The sequence below is a fragment of the Phoxinus phoxinus genome (genome assembly GCF_949152265.1).
Source record: "Phoxinus phoxinus genome assembly, chromosome: 22".
In the NCBI taxonomy this organism is placed as follows: domain Eukaryota; kingdom Metazoa; phylum Chordata; class Actinopteri; order Cypriniformes; family Leuciscidae; genus Phoxinus; species Phoxinus phoxinus.
Window position 1 is genome coordinate 23,152,077 of NC_136897.1, and position 22,052 is coordinate 23,174,128.

General features: G+C 36.8%; 2 protein-coding genes across 2 annotated transcripts; one reads left to right on the top strand and one right to left on the bottom strand.

Annotated features, from left to right (window-relative positions):
• Positions 1-5,840: 5,840 nt before the first annotated feature.
• spoplb (speckle type BTB/POZ protein like b) lies at positions 5,841-15,369 on the top strand. Its single transcript, XM_079597451.1, has 13 exons — positions 5,841-6,156; positions 8,076-8,191; positions 9,031-9,160; positions 9,892-10,016; positions 10,109-10,230; positions 10,883-11,034; positions 11,135-11,262; positions 11,346-11,523; positions 11,710-11,765; positions 12,695-12,817; positions 12,906-13,048; positions 13,613-13,666; positions 14,340-15,369. Exons 4-13 carry the CDS (start codon positions 9,939-9,941, stop codon positions 14,482-14,484), a joined length of 1,179 nt encoding a protein of 392 aa, XP_079453577.1. The 5' UTR covers positions 5,841-6,156; positions 8,076-8,191; positions 9,031-9,160; positions 9,892-9,938; the 3' UTR covers positions 14,485-15,369.
• Positions 15,370-16,950: 1,581 nt separating this feature from the next.
• Positions 16,951-21,802, bottom strand: nxph2b (neurexophilin 2b). The gene is made up of 3 exons (XM_079598308.1): positions 21,326-21,802; positions 20,696-20,817; positions 16,951-18,393 (listed from the first exon to the last, which is right to left on the bottom strand). Exons 2-3 carry the CDS (start codon positions 20,744-20,746, stop codon positions 17,659-17,661), a joined length of 786 nt encoding a protein of 261 aa, XP_079454434.1. The 5' UTR covers positions 20,747-20,817; positions 21,326-21,802; the 3' UTR covers positions 16,951-17,658.
• Between the last annotated feature and the right edge of the window lie 250 nt (positions 21,803-22,052).

A 22,052-nucleotide genomic window follows, 5' to 3' on the forward strand; every position in this document is an offset into this window, starting at 1 on the left:
CATCCACAAAGAAATTGAGGTCAAGTCCCGGGTCATGTTTTTTTTTTTTCATACTTTTGGGATTTTGACGACAGGTCCCGGGTCATCGTTTTTTTTTTTTTTTTCATACTTTCCTATCATGGTTAAAAGGCAAAATATATTCTTTAAACTGATGGCCGTTAAGCTCCATCCAAATAGAAATTGAGTTCAAGTCCCGGGTCATGTTTTTGTTGTTGTTTTTTTTCTCATACTTTTGGGATTTTGACGACAGGTCCCGGGTCATCGTTTTTTTTTTTTTTTTCATACTTTCCTATCATGGTTAAAAGGCAAAAGATATTCTTTAAACTGATGGCAGTTAAGCTCCATCCACAAAGAAAGTGAGGTCAAGTCCCGGGTCATGTTTTTTTTTTCTTCATACTTTTGGGATTTTGACGACAGGTCCCGGGTCATCGTTTTTTTTTTTTTTTTCATACTTTCCTATCATGGTTAAAAGGCAAAATATATTATTTAAACTGATGGCAGTTAAGCTCCATCCACAAAAAAATTGAGTTCAAGTCCCGGGTCATGTTTTTTTTTTTTTTTTTTTTTCTCATACTTTTGGGATTTTGACGACAGGTCCCGGGTCATCGTTTTTTTTTTTTTTTCATACTTTCCTATCATGGTTAAAAGGCAAAATATATTATTTAAACTGATGGCAGTTAAGCTCCATCCACATAGAAATTGAGTTCAAGTCCCGGGTCATGTTTTTTTTTTTTTTTTTTTTTCATACTTTTGGGATTTTGACGACAGGTCCCGGGTCATCGTTTTTTTTTTCATACTTTCCTATCATGGTTAAAAGGCAAAATATATTCTTTAAACTGATGGCAGTTAAGCTCCATCCACATAGAAATTGAGTACAAGTCCCGGGTCATGTTTTTATTTTGTTTTTTGTTTTTCTCATACTTTTGGGATTTTGACGACAGGTCCCGGGTCATCAGTTTTTTTTTTTTTTTTTTTTTTTTTCATACTTTCCTATCATGGTTAAAAGGCAAAATATATTATTTAAACTGATGGCAGTTAAGCTCCATCCACAAAGAAATTGAGGTCAAGTCCCGGGTCATGTTTTTTTTTTCTTCATACTTTTGGGATTTTGACGAGAGGTCCCGGGTCATCGTTTTTTTTTTTTTTTCATACTTTCCTATCATGGTTAAAAGGCAAAAGATATTCTTTAAACTGATGGCAGTTAAGCTCCATCCACATAGAAATTGAGTTCAAGTCCCGGGTCATGTTTTTTGTTGTTGTTTTTTTTCTCATACTTTTGGGATTTTGACGACAGGTCCCGGGTCATCGTTTTTTTTTTTTTTTTCATACTTTCCTATCATGGTTAAAAGGCAAAAGATATTCTTTAAACTGATGGCAGTTAAGCTCCATCCACAAAGAAATTGAGGTCAAGTCCCGGGTCATGTTTTTTTTTTCTTCATACTTTTGGGATTTTGACGACAGGTCCCGGGTCATCGTTTTTTTTTTTGTTTTTTTTTTCATACTTTCCTATCATGGTTAAAAGGCAAAATATATTCTTTAAACTGATGGCAGTTAAGCTCCATCCACAAAGAAATTGAGTTCAAGTCCCGGGTCATGTTTTTTTTTGTTTTTTGTTTTTTTCATACTTTTGGGATTTTGACGACAGGTCCCGGGGTCATCGTTTTTTGTTTTTTTTTCATACTTTCCTATCATGGTTAAAAGGCAAAAGATATTATTTAAACTGATGGCAGTTAAGCTCCATCCACATAGAAATTGAGTACAAGTCCCGGGTCATGTTTTTTTTTGTTTTTTGTTTTTTTCATACTTTTGGGATTTTGACGACAGGTCCCGGGTCATCGTTTTTTTTTTTTTTTCATACTTTCCTATCATGGTTAAAAGGCAAAATATATTCTTTAAACTGATGGCAGTTAAGCTCCATCCACAAAGAAATTGAGTTCAAGTCCCGGGTCATGTTTTTTTTTTTTTCATACTTTTGGGATTTTGACGACAGGTCCCGGGTCATCGTTTTTTTTTTTTTTTTCATACTTTCCTATCATGGTTAAAAGGCAAAATATATTCTTTAAACTGATGGCAGTTAAGCTCCATCCACATAGAAATTGAGTTCAAGTCCCGGGTCATGTTTTTTTTTGTTTTTTGTTTTTTTCATACTTTTGGGATTTTGACGACAGGTCCCGGGTCATCGTTGTTTTTTTTTTTTTCATACTTTCCTATCATGGTTAAAAGGCAAAAGATATTCTTTAAACTGATGGTAGTTAAGCTCCATCCACATAGAAATTGAGGTCAAGTCCCGGGTCATGTTTTTTTTTTCTTCATACTTTTGGGATTTTGACGACAGGTCCCGGGTCATCGTTTTTTTTTTTTTTTTTCATACTTTCCTATCATGGTTAAAAGGCAAAAGATATTCTTTAAACTGATGGCAGTTAAGCTCCATCCACATAGAAATTGAGTTCAAGTCCCGGGTCATGTTTTTTTTTTTTTTTTTTTTTCTCATACTTTTGGGATTTTGACGACAGGTCCCGGGTCATCGTTGTTTTTTTTTTTTTTTTTTTTTCATACTTTCCTATCATGGTTAAAAGGCAAAATATATTCTTTAAACTGATGGCAGTTAAGCTCCATCCACAAAGAAATTGAGTTCAAGTCCCGGGTCATGTTTTTTTTTGTTTTTTGTTTTTTCATACTTTTGGGATTTTGACGACAGGTCCCGGGTCATCGTTTTTTTTTTTTTTTCATACTTTCCTATCATGGTTAAAAGGCAAAATATATTCTTTAAACTGATGGCAGTTAAGCTCCATCCACAAAGAAATTGAGTTCAAGTCCCGGGTCATGTTTTTTTTTTTTTTTTGGTTCCTCTGTCCATAGAACCCGTCCCGTTTGAAGTGCCAGTAGTGTCAGGTACTTTTCAAATGTTCTATGGACAGAGGAACCAAAAAAATAGCTTTTTTGGCAGCAATCACTTAAGATGGGTTTGGTGCACACAGGGATAAAAAAGTACCCCATGTGTAAAATGAAATACTCTGCTGTATATTTAATGCTGTGGGCCTAATTTTCTGCCAGAGGTCCTGGACATCTTGTTCAGATACATGGCATCATTGATTGGATCAAATACCAACAGATAAAAAATCGAAACCTAACAGCCGGGGCTAGAAATCTTATAACGGGCCATGTTTGGATATTCCAACAGGACAGTGATCCAAAAACAAATATCAAAATCAAAACAAAAATGGGTCACTGAGCACAAAACCAAGATCTGCAATGGCCATCCCAGTCCCTGGCCTGAACCCTATAGAAAATGAGTGGACTGAACTGAAGAGAAGAAGCACCAACATGGATCTGGGAATCTGCAGGATCTGGAGAGATTCTGTATGGAGGAATGGTCTCTGATCTCTAGTTTGGTGTTCTCCAAACTCATCCGGCATTATAGGAGAAGACTCAGAGCTGTTATCTTGGCAAAAGGAGGTTGCAAAAAGTATTTAATAAAAGGGTGCCAATAATTGTGGCCAACGTGTTTTGGAGAAAAACATTTATTTCATAATGTGATTTAGCCCCACTTTCAATTCTCTTGCTTCAATGAAAGGTTAGAATTTTGGCAATTTTTTGAATGAAAGATCAAAAGGATAAACAATGCAGATTTATTTTTTACAGCCAGTTTTGATCATATTTACCAGGGGTGCCAACAATTTTGGCCATGACTGTATATATAGTTCATAACCATATTATTAACTGATAGCGATAATAAAACTAACCTATACTACATTCTGCTTTATACACATAAAACAGAAATAACAGTAATTTATCACGGTACATTTTATTATCGTTGTTGTCTTTTTAAATATATAGCCGATTATAAAGTCACAATAAAATTGAAGTAGCAACAGATCTTTTCTTCTATATTGTGACATACATTCAATATAATGGATTATCGTAAAAGAAAAAATCTAGAGTGGTTTTATTCAGTGGTTGTAGATTGGATTTTGAGATGTGGGCGTTGCACTTAAAAAATGGAGGCAGATGAATGTGACTCTGCAGGGTAGTGTTTAGCCAGACTATAAGGGTATGTTTACACGACAACAATGTACTAAACTGAAAAGTTTTTCCTTTGCACGTTTGAAAAGTTTGGTACACGTATACAGTTGACAACGTTGTCAAAACGATCTTGTTCATACAGATCCACAAAAACAACTAAAAACACTGTATTATACATTCCAGGCCAGTAGTTGGCAATGTCACTTTCTAAAGAAGCAGTAGCCTATGCACCTATAGACTAAACACGTATACGCATTCACAAGTTAGCGTTTTTTGCAGACACAATAACAGTATTGGATTAAAAAAACTGCATTTTGAAACCAGCTTTCAAAAGTTTGAGTTTTCAGCCCCAAAAAATGATTTATAAGTGCAATTTATATATACATGTGTGTGTGTGTGTGTGTGTGTGTGTGTGTGTGTGTGTGTGTGTGTGTGTGTGTGTGTGTGTGTGTGTGTGTGTGTGTGTGTGTGTGTGTGTGTGTGTGTGTGTGTGTGTGTGTGTGTGTGTGTGTGTGTGTGTGTGTGTGTGTGTGTGTGTGTGTGTGTGTTGTTAACTACACTGCAAAAATTATTAATTGAATAGTTAATTGAAACTAAAAAATTTAGTAAATACAAAGAAAGATATGAGTTGAATCAACAGGAACTCAAAATATTGTGTTATCTGAGCAACATTAGAGAATATAAGGTGTTTGGACCAGAAAATAAGTTGTGATAACAAATCACAAAATATTTTTTACAGTGTAATTAAAAGATGTAGTTTTTTTTTTTTTTTTTTTACTGATAAAATGTTATAGTGTAAACAGAGATCATCATAACTCAAATACTTTGTAGTTGTTTATTTAAAACCCCCTTTGTATTTTTCAATATAATGATTGGTATGCAGGGCTGATGTACAATCCAGATCTGCATTGAATTATAAAAGCCTTTTATTAAACTTTCCTCTGCGTTTGATAATAGAATATTTTTCCACACAAATACCAGTTCATCCACTCTCATCTTTTTCATTTAGTTGATAATCCTCTTACTTTCAAACACAGATAGTGCCATGCAGCAGGTCACAGGGCATTGAGACTCTGGTTTTGTCATGATAATGAAGCAAATGAGACAGCTTTCAATTCACAGACGATGAGCTCACATCAGAAATAATCGCGTTTTTTTTTTTTTTTTAAATCATTCAAATTGGCAAGTAACTTTTTCATCTGTTATTATTTCCATGTATATCTCCCCTGGCTTAAAAGAACTGCCTTTCATATTTTATTGAGTGATAGCCTGGATTTGTTGAGGATCATTACCATTACAACAGCCCCTGCAAAAGATACTGTTATCTTCTCTTGTGATATCAAATGATGATATATTGTAAGGCATCTCATTCAGTCTCACAGATGTGATACCGATCAGCGTGCCAAGAGTATATAATGATGAAGTAGGAGAAAATATCATTTGAGTCAGCCTCAGTGACATTGCAGTCCCGTTTGGCTATGTGGTGAAGGGTGAACTGGATAAGTTATGCTTTTCCCAGTCATATATTATAGGCCTATACATCCCTAAAAGAGTAACTTGATTTTGTCATAGAAATCCCAATAATTAGTTTAGGTATAGACTGGAAAGCCACATAAATGTAGGCTACTTAAACCACATGGTGTATATTATATGATATGTCACAATGAAGTACCTATCAATATATTATAGATTCACTCTATTATATCTATATCTTCATGACAATTTTTTGTCCCCACCTCATGGAAACTGCTAGTTCCTATGCAGCTGAGAGTAGTGCATCAAAATGTACTTATGTAGGTGCATGTTTTATCTAAGTAATGGCAGCCAATCTAATTAAAACAACCACGATAATTACTCTATCAGTAGTAGCCATTAGAATTTATTGTACGATGCTAACTAACTGTGCTTGTTATTAGAACAGATGGTTTGAGAGGAAGTTATGTGCGCATGCGCAGTGCGCCTGCACAGAGCTGAAGCGCAGGCAGCGCTATGAGAGACAGGGAGAGAAAAACACCCCTTATCTGTAGAGAAAGGCTCAAAAGTTCACTCGTTTCGCACAAAATTCTTTCTACGACTCACTCAGGTCACATATCGTATCGTGTTTCTATGTCTGTGATGCGGAGTGTCTAAGAGGTTTGTAAAATTATTTTTTTCTTGTGTTTAACCACCGCTCTGCGCACTGACACAAAGACAGATGCTTACTCGATCTACACCATTATGTGCTGTTTTGGGACAAACAAATCAGATACGTGCGGGGTTTAGTAGAATGATCTTTCTTGGTTTCGGCCTTAAAGCAACATTGTTGGCTGGGCTTTGTTATGGTTCTGTCTCTTGTTTGGGCCGTGCATGAAATGTAGGCCAAACGAGACGAGCCGTGGTCGGCTAACTTGGTTTCCTTGACTCTTTTTCTCTTCGTTTTCCGCATCAGTTGCACAGCGAGCGGATATAACAGAAAGTGTTAAGTGTTCGGCGCTCATATGTATGTACAAACTTGTTTGAACGCGGTAAGAAACGCGGTTATCGATTTATAACTAAAACTTGGGGCGGATGGGGCTGAATTTGTAGCGCATTACAGCGATGTCCGATTCGCGAACGAACGATTCGTTATTCAGAGTCGAATCTTTTCAGTGAATTGGTTGATTTGGTTAACAAAAGCTGTTTGAAAGATTTGTTCACGATTCACTCGGAACGAGCGGTTCCCAACAACTCATTCGTAATAATAATATTAAAGGGATAGTTCACCCAAAAATGAAAATTCTGTTATTTACATATTACCATCGTGTTGTGCCAAACCCATAAGACTTTCGTTCATCTTCGTAACAAAAAAACGAAGATATTTTTAATGAAATCTGAACAATGTCTGACCGTCCATTCATTCACGGCTAACGTTAACGTTACTCAACGAAGTTACCACTTTGATGCTTACAAAAAGAACAGCTCATAAAGGAATCGTAAAATCCATAAGAATTGAGTGGTTTATAAACATATAAACATTAATCAGTGTACTGTACACAACAGATCTGGTAAAAGGAAGCTCAAGCATGTTCGCTTGACATGCGAGAACCAATGAGGTTCATTCTCGTGTTACGCACGTTTGAGATTCTGCAAGAGGACTGGTTTATGCTCACTGATCAATGTTTATATGTGAATAAAAAGCCTAAATTCCATCTGTTCATCATATAAAGCGATGGTGTCTCTTCAGACAATTTGGACTAAACCGCTCAATTCATACGGATGAGTTTTAAGATCTCCTTCATCAACTTTTTGTAGCACCAAATTCAAAGTGGTAGTTGCTTAGACTGTCAATGGAGGGACAGAAATCGCACAGATTTCATTAAAAATATCTTAATTTGTGTTCCAAAGATGAACGTAAGTCTTACGGGTTTGGAACAACATGAGGGTGAGTAATTAATGACAGAATTTTAATTTTTGGCTGAACTAACCCTTTAACGATTGACAACCGACTCTTTTGAACTTTGAGTAAATTTTTTTTATTTAATTTTCTTCAGCTAATAAACAGAAGTTGTTCCTCTTTGTTTGAAGTTATTAGGTTTCAAAATCTATCAGCAGTTATAATAGTGTAAATAGAAACAAAATAAATTTATTTTAGTATGATATGTGCATCTCATTATGTCTGTTGTCATTTTTTCAGCCATCAATTGTTGACCATAATGGCAGTGCAATGTTTTTTAAAAGTACTTTTCAGAAAGTTCTTTCCTCAACTTTATTTTCTCTATGTCTTTAATTTCATGTTTTCTTCATGTTTTACAATTGGCTTGTGTGTGTTCCTGTTCTCTGCATCAATTATCAAACATCATAATGCCCTTTGCTACATTTTATGGGGTTTGCGCGTTTCACTTGTTGACAAAACGTTCCCAAACACAACTCGTTTTTTTTTTTTTTTTTAGTTCTAGATCGTCTCGTTCACCCGACTTAAATCTGCCCGTATCAGAGTTATGATGTCAATAGTCTGTGAGCTGCAAAGCAATTGGGACCGAACTTGATGCAGTGCCAGTGTAGATGTGGTGTTAAAATCCAGTTATTCCTGCCAGGGTTCATTGAGTCTTTGCTGAGAGTGGCATCCCACTGAACCGCCCTCATCTGCCAAGCTCTCCGCTCTGGAAGGCTCGCAAAACTCCCACAAGTGAGATTCAGCATTCTTACTGAGGTGAGTGTGCGTGTGCGTTTTCATAAGGTCAGTTGTGATGTGTAGATGAGTTCAATGAATACTTGATTGTAGAGAATGGTGAATTCTGATTTGTCATGTACAGCTGGACATTTTGATGCGTTTCATCCTATAGTTAACCTCAGTTGACCACATTTGTAGCATAATGCTGATTACCACAGTAAATAATCTATAAATAACTCTATATTATTTATCATAACTACTTCCAATGGAACAGGGCCAGCCCAGGAAATAAATATTAAAATGCATAGTGTTTATAGCCTCAAGATATTATACATACTAGTGATACTGTAGCTTACTGACCTTGTTTGTGTACTAGTTATATCCAATTTTGTTGTTTTGCCATGATGATGTAAGGCCAGCCATAATCTGTTCACCATTACTGGTGAAGAAAAACAGCCAGAAATCGTCCATCTTTATTGACACCTGTTCATATTCTGGCAACATTCGCAGATTTTACTTGGGTGACTAAAATCTAGCAGCCAATAAATTCATGTACATGTACGAAGAATACATATTTTTATGGAAGAATAAAAAGTTTTAACAAAACTGTTAGCTTTACATTTTGGTTTAAGCCTCATGATGCAGACATTGCTTGTATTTCTTTCTCTATCTGTGATTATTGCAAACTAATGGACAAGTTGAGTTCTGTTTGAATCAACATTATGCAACGATTGATTTTTTTCGATTGATTTTGTACCGAGTATTCTGGAAGTACTATATGTCCTTTTGTTTTTCATTTCAAGTTAAATGCTATAAAATGTAGCTGATTTTCATGACTTTGATACTTGTGAGGTTAATTCTGTGTTCTGTGTGTTTAGGATGGCTTGTTTAGAGGCTGAGGTCAGTATGCACTGCTAGTCATTGTTTCCAATCACTCAGACGGCTGTGTCTCTGAGCTTGAGCCCAGGGATGACATGGAAACACAACCTGCTGATCTCTGAACACAAGGTATTATTTGACTATACATTCTCAACGACCTCCTGTATTACTCAGTTTTTGCCATTATTGTTGGTTGAGTATTTCTATAACTATTAGTTCCTTTTCAAGACTAATGTCGCTGAAAATTCAGCTTTGCATCACAGTTTTTACTGTACTTTTGATCAAATAACTGCAGCCTTGGTGAGCATAAGAGACTTTTAAAAATATAAAATACAGACTGCAAACTTTTCATGAGTAGTGACTTTTCTAAGTCTTAAGTTTTTCTTGGCAAAACATAAAATGGTCCAAAAATCCAATAGACTTGCATTGTTTGAGAGGCACGAGCCACATATCCAAGAACCCTCTAGCAACCACCTCGAAACACTAGAAATCACTCTGAACACCTTAGCATTGTGGTCTGTTGTGTTGTTCATTTATAAGTCGCTTTGGATAAAAGCGTCTGCTAAATATATAATTGTAAATGTGGTGAGGAGTTTTTTTTTTTTTTTTTTATAGGCAAGCATCTTTTTCAGAAAATGCAAAAATCTAGTTTCTTAGTAGAATACTAAGTAAATTATGATTGAATGCTTTTTATTTTAGCAAGCACTATATATAAACTTTGACCTAATGGTGTACCTCAGTTGTGATTATTTATAGACATTTGAGAGAGCTGCCTTGTGATTGTAACCAGTCCTCGTATTGGGAAATCATATTGACTTGTTTTGACTACAGTTGTGCAGTTTTGTCTTGATTTTGTGTAGGCCGAGCAGTGAGCTAAATCAGGGGCGTGGAAGGGTGAAAGCAGGCCATGTCACGGGTTCCCACACCCCCTCCCCCAGGGGAGATGACATCTGGACCTGTGGCGGAGAGCTGGTGTTACACACAGGTGAGAGAGACTGAGCGAATGGAAAGAGAACCGCTCTGAGTTGAGAACGCGACTCCTAAATATCCCTTTGTGTTTTTTATTTTTATCGACAGGTAAAAGTGGTCAAGTTTTCTTACATGTGGACGATTAACAACTTCAGCTTCTGTCGGGAGGAGATGGGAGAAGTTGTGAGGAGCTCGACCTTCTCCTCAGGCCCTAACGATAAGATGAAATGGTATGTTTCATTGTGTTCTGAAAAGATTTATTTTGTCACCGTCAGTTGATTAATTGCTTTTATGATGAATCCTAGTCTACGATGAAGTTCTGACAATATCAGGCATTTTGAAGCACAGTCCTGCAGTGTGACTGCCTCTACCTTCCCTTACACAACGTGCTAAAAACTGAAACGTTTTTAATTTTTGCGTACAGACAGCGTTGTCAAAACAATCTCCATTCAAACGGATCCGCTAAAACGATTAAAAACGCTGTATTCTGCTGCCAGGCCAGTATTTGCCAATGTCACTTTGGAAAGAAAAACGATGTACTTATAGACTGAACACGTCATGCACATGACACCACCGTTTTTACAAATTTGCATTTTTGTAGTGTACACGGAGACAATAACGGTATCGCTTTCAAAAACTTGCACTTTGAAACCCATTTTCAAAGAGTCCCAAAATGCTGTTGTCTTGTAAATGAATGGCTAAAACACAAGTTTTCAGGGGGTTTGTTTTGAAAACACTCATGTAAACGCTCCTTGGTTGCCAAATTACAGAATTATGTGGATATAGGTGGTTGTTCAGAAGCAATGTTGTCCATGCTATTGAATTGGTTTTTACATGTATATAAAAAAAAATTAACACACTTTTTCTATTTTTTTTCTGTAGGTGTTTGCGAGTGAACCCAAAGGGTCTTGATGATGAGAGTAAAGATTATCTCTCTCTGTACTTATTGCTTGTCAGTTGCCCAAAAAGTGAAGTGAGAGCAAAGTTCAAGTTTTCTTTATTGAACGCCAAAAGAGAAGAAACTAAAGCCATGGGTAAGAGTTTTCTGGACGCTCCGAGGATTGAGTTTGGTTATGTGGAGTAACTAAATGTTTTTATTTGTATTTGTGCTTCTCTTTTCTCCTCACACTTCAGAAAGCCAAAGAGCCTACCGCTTCGTCCAGGGAAAGGACTGGGGCTTCAAAAAGTTCATCAGGAGAGATTTCTTGCTGGATGAAGCTAACGGACTTCTTCCTGATGACAAGCTCACTCTGTTCTGTGAGGTAACGTAACGTACCGTTTCATGTATATTAAATGTTTTGGTGTAATAATGTCCTTGCTTCAAACCAATGACTCTTTTGTTTAGGTGAGTGTGGTCCAGGACTCTGTAAACATCTCTGGCCAGTCGAACACAAACATGCTGAAGGTTCCTGAGTGTCAGCTTTCCGATGACCTGGGTAACCTGTGGGAAGGCTCTAGGTTCACAGACTGCAGCTTGTTCGTAGGAGGGCAAGAGTTCAAAGCGCACAAATCCATACTGGCAGGTGAGCTTAGTCATCCAAACACAGCATTGACAGACGCTTGGGGTAGACCCAGATTTTGCCTTGCTTAAAAAAAGACAAGCTGCACAGACAATAGAGAATGTTCAGTGAAATGATAGAGGCACATGATGAATTTGGCAGTACTTAACCCACATATGATTCACTTAAAACTGATGTTTTCTTTGACAGCGAGGTCGCCAGTATTCAATGCCATGTTTGAACACAAAATGGAGGAGAGTAAAAAAGTAAGTGAATAGATGCTTACTACCTGTCATAAATTTGGATGCACCTAATCTCTATTCTTTAGAATTACTATTTTTACCTCATTTTATAATAATAGTAATCCTAATTTATTTATACAGTTGTAATCTAAATTATTCAACCCCCATTGCAAATCAGGTTTATTGGCAACATTTACAGACTTTCAGCTGTTTGCATAGAACAAATCAAACAAAAGTAATTGAAATAGCTCAACACAACAAATGTTTCAAGTGGTTTCCCCAAATTCAACTGAGTATGCAACTTCTAATGACTTCCGCAGTCTCAAAATTAATCACCCCCCTTTATAGAATCCCTCACAACAGCACAAATCTGTAAAACATGTTGTCTCAAGCACACCCAATGCAACTAATCAAGGGCTTTCACCAGGTGTGCTTGAGCTAGAACACATGAAATATCTGAACTGGCTAGGTTTGTTGAGTCACGTTTGACTGCATGTTAGAAGTATCAGGAAATCCTAGGAAAAAACGGCATGCCATCAGTGAGGAGGCTGAAGCTTGGGCGTCATTGGACGTTCCAACAGGACAAGTTGAAGAAGGCAGTTAAAGTCATTAAAAGTTGCATTTTCAGTTCTATTTGGGGAATAGTTGAGCTATTTCAATTACCGGTACTTTTGTTTAAAGTACAAAGGTTTAAAGTTTGGGTTAAATAATTTGATTACAACTGTATATAATAGATTTTTTTTTTAATCTATTATTTTAGATAAAAAAAATGTAGTTTAACATATTTAAATAAATAAAGACATTATGTATATAAAAAAATAATAATAATTGCATGTGTAGATTCCTTGTAATTCTAAACCAGATTTTTTTTGTTCATTAGTAAATTAAGTAAAATAGTCTTTAGTAAATTTGTAATTTACGATAGTTGTAATTTTTTTTCAACCCTATTGCAGAACCGTGTGGACATCAGTGATGTGGAACCGGATGTATTTAGGGAAATGATGGTATTTATTTACACTGGTAAAGCTCCTAACCTGGAGAAAATGGCCGACAACCTGTTAGCTGCTGCAGACAAGGTAAGGTGCTTTCTGCTCTGAAGGACAGGCACTTTTGTTTTGTGTTCATGCTATCTGCTACCTGCTGTCTGTTTCTCTTTCTCTTTAGTATGCTTTGGAAAGATTAAAGGTATTATGTGAGGAGGCTCTCTGTAACAGTCTGTCTGTAGAGAATGTGGCCGACATCCTCATCCTGGCTGACCTGCACAGCGCAGAGCAGCTGAAAGCACAAGCCATAGACTTCATTAATAGGCAAGTACAAACACTGTTCATAATCATTTCATCTTTAAAAAAATCCCTTGTACACTTTACTAGTCATGTTTACTGAACACTTAAACTGGACTGTATTTACTTCGCAAATATTTGCAAATTTATTGGCTCACAAGTTTAATTAGGCTGTCTTAAAATGATGCATGATGGGAGAATTCAGAGCGGAAATGCAATACTTGTAAAAAATAATCCTCATCAATGTTGAAGGGTTTAAAAAAAGTGTGAAGGGTGGTGGACTTTCTAAAATGGACTGAAATATTTAATACTTTATGATGATAAATAACAACATCAATACAAATATTATTACATTTCTTCAAAAATAATATTCCTTCTGAGAAATCACACATTTTATTGTGTGGTCCCAATTTCACTTTGAATAAATGACTGATTAAAAGCAAAGCTGACATCTAGGGATATATTAACTGCAGTTATTTGTATGACAGTAAATCACCTGCTAAATCCTATTTCTTTTCTTAATGGTGACAGCCGTAGCTGCAGTGCATTCTGGGAGCTCTGTGTGAATTCTGCTCTGTGCTTTTCCTTTAGATGCAGTGTTCTTAGACAGCTGGGCTGTAAAGATGGGAAGAACTGGAATAGCAAGTATGTGTGCCAACACGTTACCATCTCCCAGAGTCCTTTGCAAATAAAAAGCACGCAACACATCTGTATATAGCAGGAAGCTCCAGTTTGCACAGTAATTATGTGACTAAGATACCAGTGAAAACTAAATGATTCACAGCCTTTGTCTTGAGTTACGTTACACAAAAACGCATGACAACTCTGTCTGTTAAACTGTCGTGCTGATTCATTTCTGGACAAATATTCAGGATTCTTTGATGAATAGAAAGTTAAAGAAACACAATTAATTTGAAAGAGAAATCTTCTGAAACACTATAAGTCCCTTTGCCGTCACTTGATTAATTTAATGCATCCTTGCAATACTCTTATTGTATTGCACTTTTGAAAGGAATAATCTGGGTTCAGTGACATCTAAGTGCTATCAACAGCATCTGTGGCATACTTTTCTTATTACCATGCAAAATACCCACAGGAATAACTTTGGTAACCTATAACCAGAAGTTCAACCGCTTGTAACAGTAATCTCACCACTCTGACAACATTACAGCTTAAATATTAAAAACTAAAGCAGTAAGCCATAGGGAGCTAGTCTATTACAATGAATTCAGCAACTAATTTCATCAATGAATTCAGCAACTAATTTGACTCATTTCATCCGTGTATGATGAATGTTTTTGTTTTTGCTCTTTTGCAGTCATGCTGCAGACATAATGGAGACTGCAGGTTGGAAAGCGATGATTCAGTCCCATCCTCATTTAGTGGCCGAGGCATTCCGCGCTCTCGCATCAGCCCAGTGCACCCCTTTTGGTCTGCCAAGGAAACGGCTAAAACAGTCCTGACCTTTGCCCTCAGACTGCTTAGAACAAAACGCATGAAGAGGCGGAACTACCCCACCGAGCCCTACTTCCCTCCTCCTTTTTGCCCCCCTCTTCACTCGCCCGTCACCCTTACCAGAGACACGATGGAGGAGCTAGTTCAAACCGCAGTGCTCAAGAAGAAAACGGACTTCGCCATGCTGTTCACTTTGGGCGTCATTTGAGAAATGGCCTTAAAGGATCTGCCCCTCCACTCCTTTGTGTCTCTATGTGTAGCTACGTGCCTGCTGCGACTGATCCCAGACCTGTCTGAATTGCACTAGCTCCCACATAATGCAGTAGTTTTAACATGGTGGTGTTTAGGACCTTGTATGTTACATGTTCATGATGGGGGGAGGGTTGCGTTAGCCCTTCTTATGAACTCGTGGTCTGACGTTTCAAAAAACCAAGTATACACTCACTAAACGCATACCCATGCACACGCATCAAGTGCAAAGATCGTCTCCACCGACACTTTTTAAGTGATGATGTTTCCTATATTGCTGGCAGAATGTCGCATTGTATGTTTATCATCATTAAAATTGGCGTAAGTATTATCCGAGGTCGTGCTGTAGAATACTTGATGAAATGTGATGCAATTCACATTATGAGTATTACATGAAAACGGCTGAAGATGTCGATATTTTGCACCAACCTAAACTATTGGTAAATATGAAAATTTGTTTACCGTGCTGTTTACAGAAATTGTTTTCCCTTTTTCACACAGTTAGTTCTGACTTTAGTTGAAGTTTTTTTTTCCATGGTTTAACGTACTCTATGGATCAGGAGAGTTCTTTGTGTTGGAAAAAGTGTATTGTGGTTCAAATTAACTTTGATTTATTGCTTTGGAAATAAAATGGAGAAAAAACATATTCACTGTGTACTTATATACATGTTTTTTTGTTTTTACAAAGCGCAGTTTTTGAAGTCAACTAATTCTGAATTGAGCTAATTTCTCAATTCATGTCCATGGTCTTATTTTGAATCATTTTACTCTCCTGTTCCTTATTCATATTCTTTTATCAACCGGTCAAGTAGAGATCTGTTTTCATTACCCGTAATAAAAAAATGACAAATAACAAAAGAATCATGTTGGCTTTAAAATTTAAATTGGGCTTTTTACCAATTCATTTTTAATACATTGTTCAGCAAAATTAGTTTTTTTTGGTGATTGAATTAATCTCCCCTCCATGGAAAACCATAAGACATTTTAAATATCTCTCTCAGAGAACTTTAGATATTCTTCACTCTTTTAAGTTATTTATGCTTTTATTTTATTTGCATGTTTTAGTTTTTTTTTATTAGCTCGTTTTACCAGTCAATCACATGATGCTATTGAAATTAATTTAACCACGTAAAACCTCAGACTGGGTCCCTCTTTTAATTAAATATATATATATATATATATATGTTTTCTTTCGATTAGAATTGAAGGTCGAATGAGATGAGAGGAAAAAGCTGTAATACGTCAGATGATCATATTTAAGAAAAAAGTTATAAATTATTTTAGGAGTTTGTCCCAATTGTAATATTTGTAAAATCAGTAACCACCGTTAAAACCCACCTGTGTTTAGCTGTATTTTCTTTAACAGGCCTTATGGTTCATCTCTAATGGACACTAGCATGTTGTAAACAGTCCATATTCTCTTTGGTCTGTGGCTTCAAAAGTAATTTGAATGAACTTTTTAATATCTTCCCTTCTTTTAGTCTTTAAACATCTGGAGACGACTTAAGCTGAGATCAAAGCCAGCGTGCCTCAAATCCTGAAAGGCCCTGTTCATCAGGCCATGCGATTACAAAAACTCACACTGACATTGCGTATATTTTTTCAGATCAGAGTCTGCACATGTGATCAGACCTTTGCAAATGAAATGTTTTTCTGCTGATGTGAAAGTCATCTCTTTTTTTTTTTTCAAATGGCAGAATTTAGACATTACACTGTCGAAGTGGATGTTGTGTACTGAGATTCTCTTTTGGTTGCACAGGAGGGATTCTAAGGCTTTTAAAAAGATTTTTTAGAAAATGTAGTACAGATTTGACTTCCAATGCTTTGTGTGACAACCACAATTTTTCTTTGTTCACAGCATCTGTGCAAGGTTTCCATCCAAACGAATATCTGCCGACAGTCTTGGGGCTTCATCAGGTTCAGAAATTGAATGTGCACAAAACAATGTGCGTACGCCTCTCTTCCAGATGTGAAATTTATAATTCGCAAATGATCTTGAAATTGTGCGCAGCTGAATTGTTTCAGATCCTAATTGATGTCATTAACATAAAAATATGAGAGCCACCCAGACGTGGCACCAAACAATTTTTCCACGTTAAAGACCGTTTTTATAAATATGGACGTTGCCTTGGATTTTTGCGTACACACATTTTAAGTTCAAATCTGTGAGTACGCACGTTTTATAAACGAGGCCCTTAGAGTCAATAAGGAAAATACACAAGGGAGAGTTCTGGAAACTCAAATCTCGTCTTTTCTTTAATAATGAAACAAAATACAAAATAACTGAGGATACAGTGGAACACAAGGCTTCAACATTAATTTTAGTTCATGACTTTCTGTGCAACACAAAAACATGTTGGCATGAAAAGGAGGGCATCACAAATGGCTGCAACACAAGATGTTTTATATTTTTCGTTTTGTTCTTGAATCCCAGCTTATGTTGATTGGGATTTTTTTTGTATCTTTTAAAACTTCACACCGATGACGTCACAACAGTCACTGATAAAGGGTTAGGGGTCACTGTGGAAACCGTAGATGTGTTGGTCTTGTCCAAGCGTAAGTGTAAAGCACACAAATCAGCCTTCACGAAATCAGGTCTTAAGCCTGGGTTAAGCTTGGGTTAGTTCACCCAAAAAAGAAAATTCTGTCAATTTACCCTCATTTTGTTTTTAACCTGTTTGACTGACTTTCTTCTGTGGAACAGAAAAATGTATTGTGAAAATGATGGCAGAAATAAACAATTTCAGTTTTGGGTGAACTATTCCTGTCATCAAGGACAAGTCATCAGGTGGAATAGAAAGAGTGGTTCCTCATCTGACCTTGCTTCCATTTATCCGGTTCTTTGTGGAACAGGACAAGGAAACTACAGGTTAGAGAGGCTGTAATATTTAGATGACACCTCAGTTACCTCAAAACATCCAATCTAGGCTGTGCTATCCAACAGAGGTATAGGGAGTGTCACTGTGGTAGTTGTAGTCTGGGCAGACCTTCTGTACTAGCTTGTAGTCTGCACTGAAGAAGTCAATGTAGATGCAGATGACCTTGAAGGGCTTGGAGCAAAGCCAGGAAACATGGCTTTGGGTCTGCTCCTGGAAGCATACCCTGTTCGGGAAGTCGCTGCAAACAGACGTCCTCTTGCTGCGGTCCGTCTTCTCGTATTCCACTCGACAATTGAAGGCCTTATTGTCCTTTGGTACCTCTATGGTTTCCTGCTGAGTGATCTCAAAATCGACAGCCTTGGAGGGCGGGACCAGACTGACGGACACATTGCCCAGGCCGGTGGAATTGTGGCGGAAATATACGCTGAAGGTTCCGTTGCCGTGGTCAACAATCTTCCCAGTAATGAGAAGGTTGAGCTTGACCGTTTTGATGTTTGAATGGAAGTCGCCCCAACCAAACATTTTCTTAAACTTGCCTGTTTTCACATAGGGACGACGTTTGGCCCTCGAGAGGGTTCCTTCGGTATCAGTGTGGTTGGATAACCAAGCCCAGAGATCCAGCGCCCCAGGGTCCGGAGCAGCTTCACGGCTCTGGCTGTTAGATTGGGATGTGTGGGAGAAAAGCCGCAGGGATTTGAGAATCCCTGAACGAGAGCCGTAAGAAGAGACACTTTCCTCCTTATCACTCTCTCCCCAACCCAGAGGACCGAGCTCCGTGCCACATGTCACCTTCAAAGACAAAACCAGGAAGAGGACTGTTAACCGTAAAGGTTGTAGATGTATATTGAATAAAATAAAGATTCCAATTCAAACCAGTGGTTTATCTTAAAGTATATATGAAATGACATTCACAACCCACTATATTTCCATAAGGTGACCTATTTCTGTGGGTCTTTATCCATTGAGAATTAATTGGCATTTCAGACACCATTTGGGTTCTCTTAGTTTGCTAGTGGAACCCTTTGGAGAACTGCTAGGAAACCTTCAATTTGAAGGTGCTTTAAATATCCTAGTGTGTAACCTATCCTAGGTTGCTGGAGGTACCACTGATAGTGTTTAGAGTTCTTGCAGGAACTGGTTTCCATTTTGAAGGTTCCTAAAGGAAATGCCCTTTTCGAAAGGGTGACTTGAGGTTCTCCAGAGGGTTCTGCCAGTGTATCAATCTGAGGAACCCCAAATAATGCCTCACGCATCTTTACACGAAAAGTGATAATTTCATACCAGACTGTACAAAATTACCATTATGTCAAACCAGAAAAATGCTCTAGGAAATCTGGTGGAGGATTTGGGATCAAAACAGCTTTTTAGGGTGCCTCAAATATCCAGACCAGAAATGTGTATTAAGAACGAAATTCTGATTTCAAGTTGCATTTAAGCAAAAAAAAAATTTAATTTAGATTCAGTGTACATTAGGTTATTAAGAGTTCCTAAAATACCAGAAACTGATGTGCATTTCCACATTCACACCTCGGATGCAAAACTATACATGAATATCTAATATAGAATTACAGCTAGTACATAAAGACGCATCACTACATAAATAATCAGTAGGCCTACATGAAGAATGAGAAACTGAAAGCTGCATCTGCCTTGTTTAAATGACGCAAACAGGATGTAACATCTTCAGAGTATGAAACTGTTCACTGCAATGTGAGTTTACTACTGACATAATAAACTCCCTCACACACCCAGCAAAACCCAGTTCTTAAAAAACAACCATGACTCCTACTAGCTCTTTTAGTCTATTTTCATATTAGTAATACAGCCAATCAGTGTGTTTACTTTTTTGTACTGTAGGTATGGTGAAATATGAATGAACAGAAAACTGCACAGAAAAGACCAAAGGAGGAAGATCAGGAAAATCTCTATCTCTCTATCTTTCAGCAAAGCTCAAAAGACTTCTCTCACACATACTTTCAAAAGCATAATTTGAAATAGAATGAAAGTGTATATGTCCCAAAAGGCTGTTTATCTCCCCAAGTATATATTCGGCTTTCTTCAGCATTTCTCTTTCATGTTCAGAGATAAAGAACCAAAGCGGGTAGATATTCAGGATACACAGATAATCTGTTCTGTACACCTCGACATTCAAACGCATGATGGTGAATGAGAACTACCTTCTGTGCATGAAAAAATCTCTTTTTGTCTATTTCAATAGAGTGCAAATTCATGATCAACAAAACAACAACAAAACGACTGACATTCGCTGCCGAAAAGGAAAGACAAGAGATGGAATTTTTTATTTTTTTTAACTGTTTCATTTATCAAACCTCTATGGAAAGAAAAACCTAATTTTATTTTATTTTTATTTTTTATTAGACTTAAAATTAGAATTAGAGATTAGACTTGTACTTAGCAATAGTAAATACATTTTACTACCGTTCAAAGATGAAAATAAATAAAGAGAAATAAACATGATAAAATCTGGCTTAGTGAAGGCAATGAAAGAGAAGTCTCTTGAGACAGGACTTAAGGCTAAGCCATCACAGGTTGTCATTTCATCTTAAACGGGCTTAAACCGGTTTCTAAATTAAACTCTGCATAGGCTTTGTGAAGTCAATTCATATGCATTCAAATTAATCTTTGGAGAGAGAAAAAATGACGCACACATTTTGTTCTCCTTTGAGAAATAAATAAAACTGATGGATAAAGGGCCCTGCGGAAACTGGATTACTTCAAGTTTTATACAGGAAATTAGACACACAGCCACAGCATATTCTAAAGGCATATTTGGATTATCCAAACTGTTTTGACTCTTTCCAATAAAACTATACAACTATACAAATTGAACTATTTATTTTTTTAATTCATACCTACCTTTTTTCAAAACAAAACAAAAATACTTTTAAAAAAAGCTCAACATCTGATAGTTATAAAGAAGTTGCAGTGATAATAATAATGATAATAATGTACAATGTATTTTTCCGTCTCTCACCAGTAGACCCTGAGAGAATAAAAGGTTCATTAAATTTGGCAGAACAAATTCTGCAAATGTTTGCTTTAATTAAAATAATTGAAATAAAACTCATACCATGTGTAAGCAGAGCATAAGCAGGGCAGAGTAGCACTGGCACATCTTCATGTGTTTTATGAGTCCAGATCTGGGTTAATAAAGATCAGATCCACTCGCGGCAGGGTCTTGAGTCAGTATGCCTAAAAACACAAAAAACATGCTTAAAGATACCAGGAAATTTGTGTTGAGAACAACAGATAACAAGAAATGGTCAAACGTCACACTACATCATGTAACGGTGTAATTATTTTTTAGCATATCATTAACAAATAACAGGTTAAAATGAATATGAATGTATAAAAGAAAGCACACATTATAACCGGTCAAGTTTACTGGTTGAAGTATAACCATTTTAATCGCCTTTTAACTTTTTTGCCGATCCCGTGGTGTGAAAAATAAATTCTAAAACTCACAAACTCACCATGTAGTCTCTCAAATAAAATGAGGTTACAATAATAGAATTACAATAATGTTGTTTAAATTAGATTTAGATGACGACACCGCAGGAAATAAATACTGAGCAATATTAATGAACATTATTTTGAGAAGATGCTCGTGGTTATTCTCTATATAAATAGGTGCAAAGAAAAATAAAGTGTTAGCAAATAATATTTAATATTATTCATGTTTTAGTGGGCTATAACTCACCCTTCTACTGTAGAGTTGGACCCATACATCTCTGTGCGGTGAGCATCCTTACGGTGTCGTTCACAGATTGCATAAAGAGAGGATGAAAGACAAGCATCGCTCCTCGACAGTCCAAACTCAAAGTGACCCGCAATAAAAACTTTTTTTGCATTTGATTAAAACAATATAATCTTCTTCTTTACTCAGCGTGGCTTATGTCCAGCAGCATTAAATCCTCTTAGCTCTGCTCATCTGGCTGCAAGCCTTTCCTCTGCAACACTCACATATCCTAACACGATTATGTGTGGATGTGATTGTCCATCCAAAAGGAAAACAAATAATAAAACTGCTCTCTAAGCAGTCCCCTGGGGAAAAGTCCGGTTATGCTGCATTCTTGCCCGCTCGCGCTTCCTAAACTGGTGTTGTGTGATGGATCAGTGCGCTTTTGGGTTGTGACAGTGGAGTCACTGAGCCCAACCCCTCAACATCAGCACCAATAACGGCACACATCATAGTTTCAAGCTTTTTTTATCTATGTAAACCTATTTAAGACCACTAAGAAAAAGTCAATGTTAATAAGTACTTTGTTGGTTCATAAAACAGCAGAAGACTTGCCTTGTGGGCAGAGTTTATATTTTTGTGATATAAGTGCTATTCAGAAGCATTTCGGCTCATTTTTCGTCATGAAACTGCAAAAAAAAAAAAAAATGTTTTATCTATATATTGGGGAGAGTAGGGTAGTTTAAAT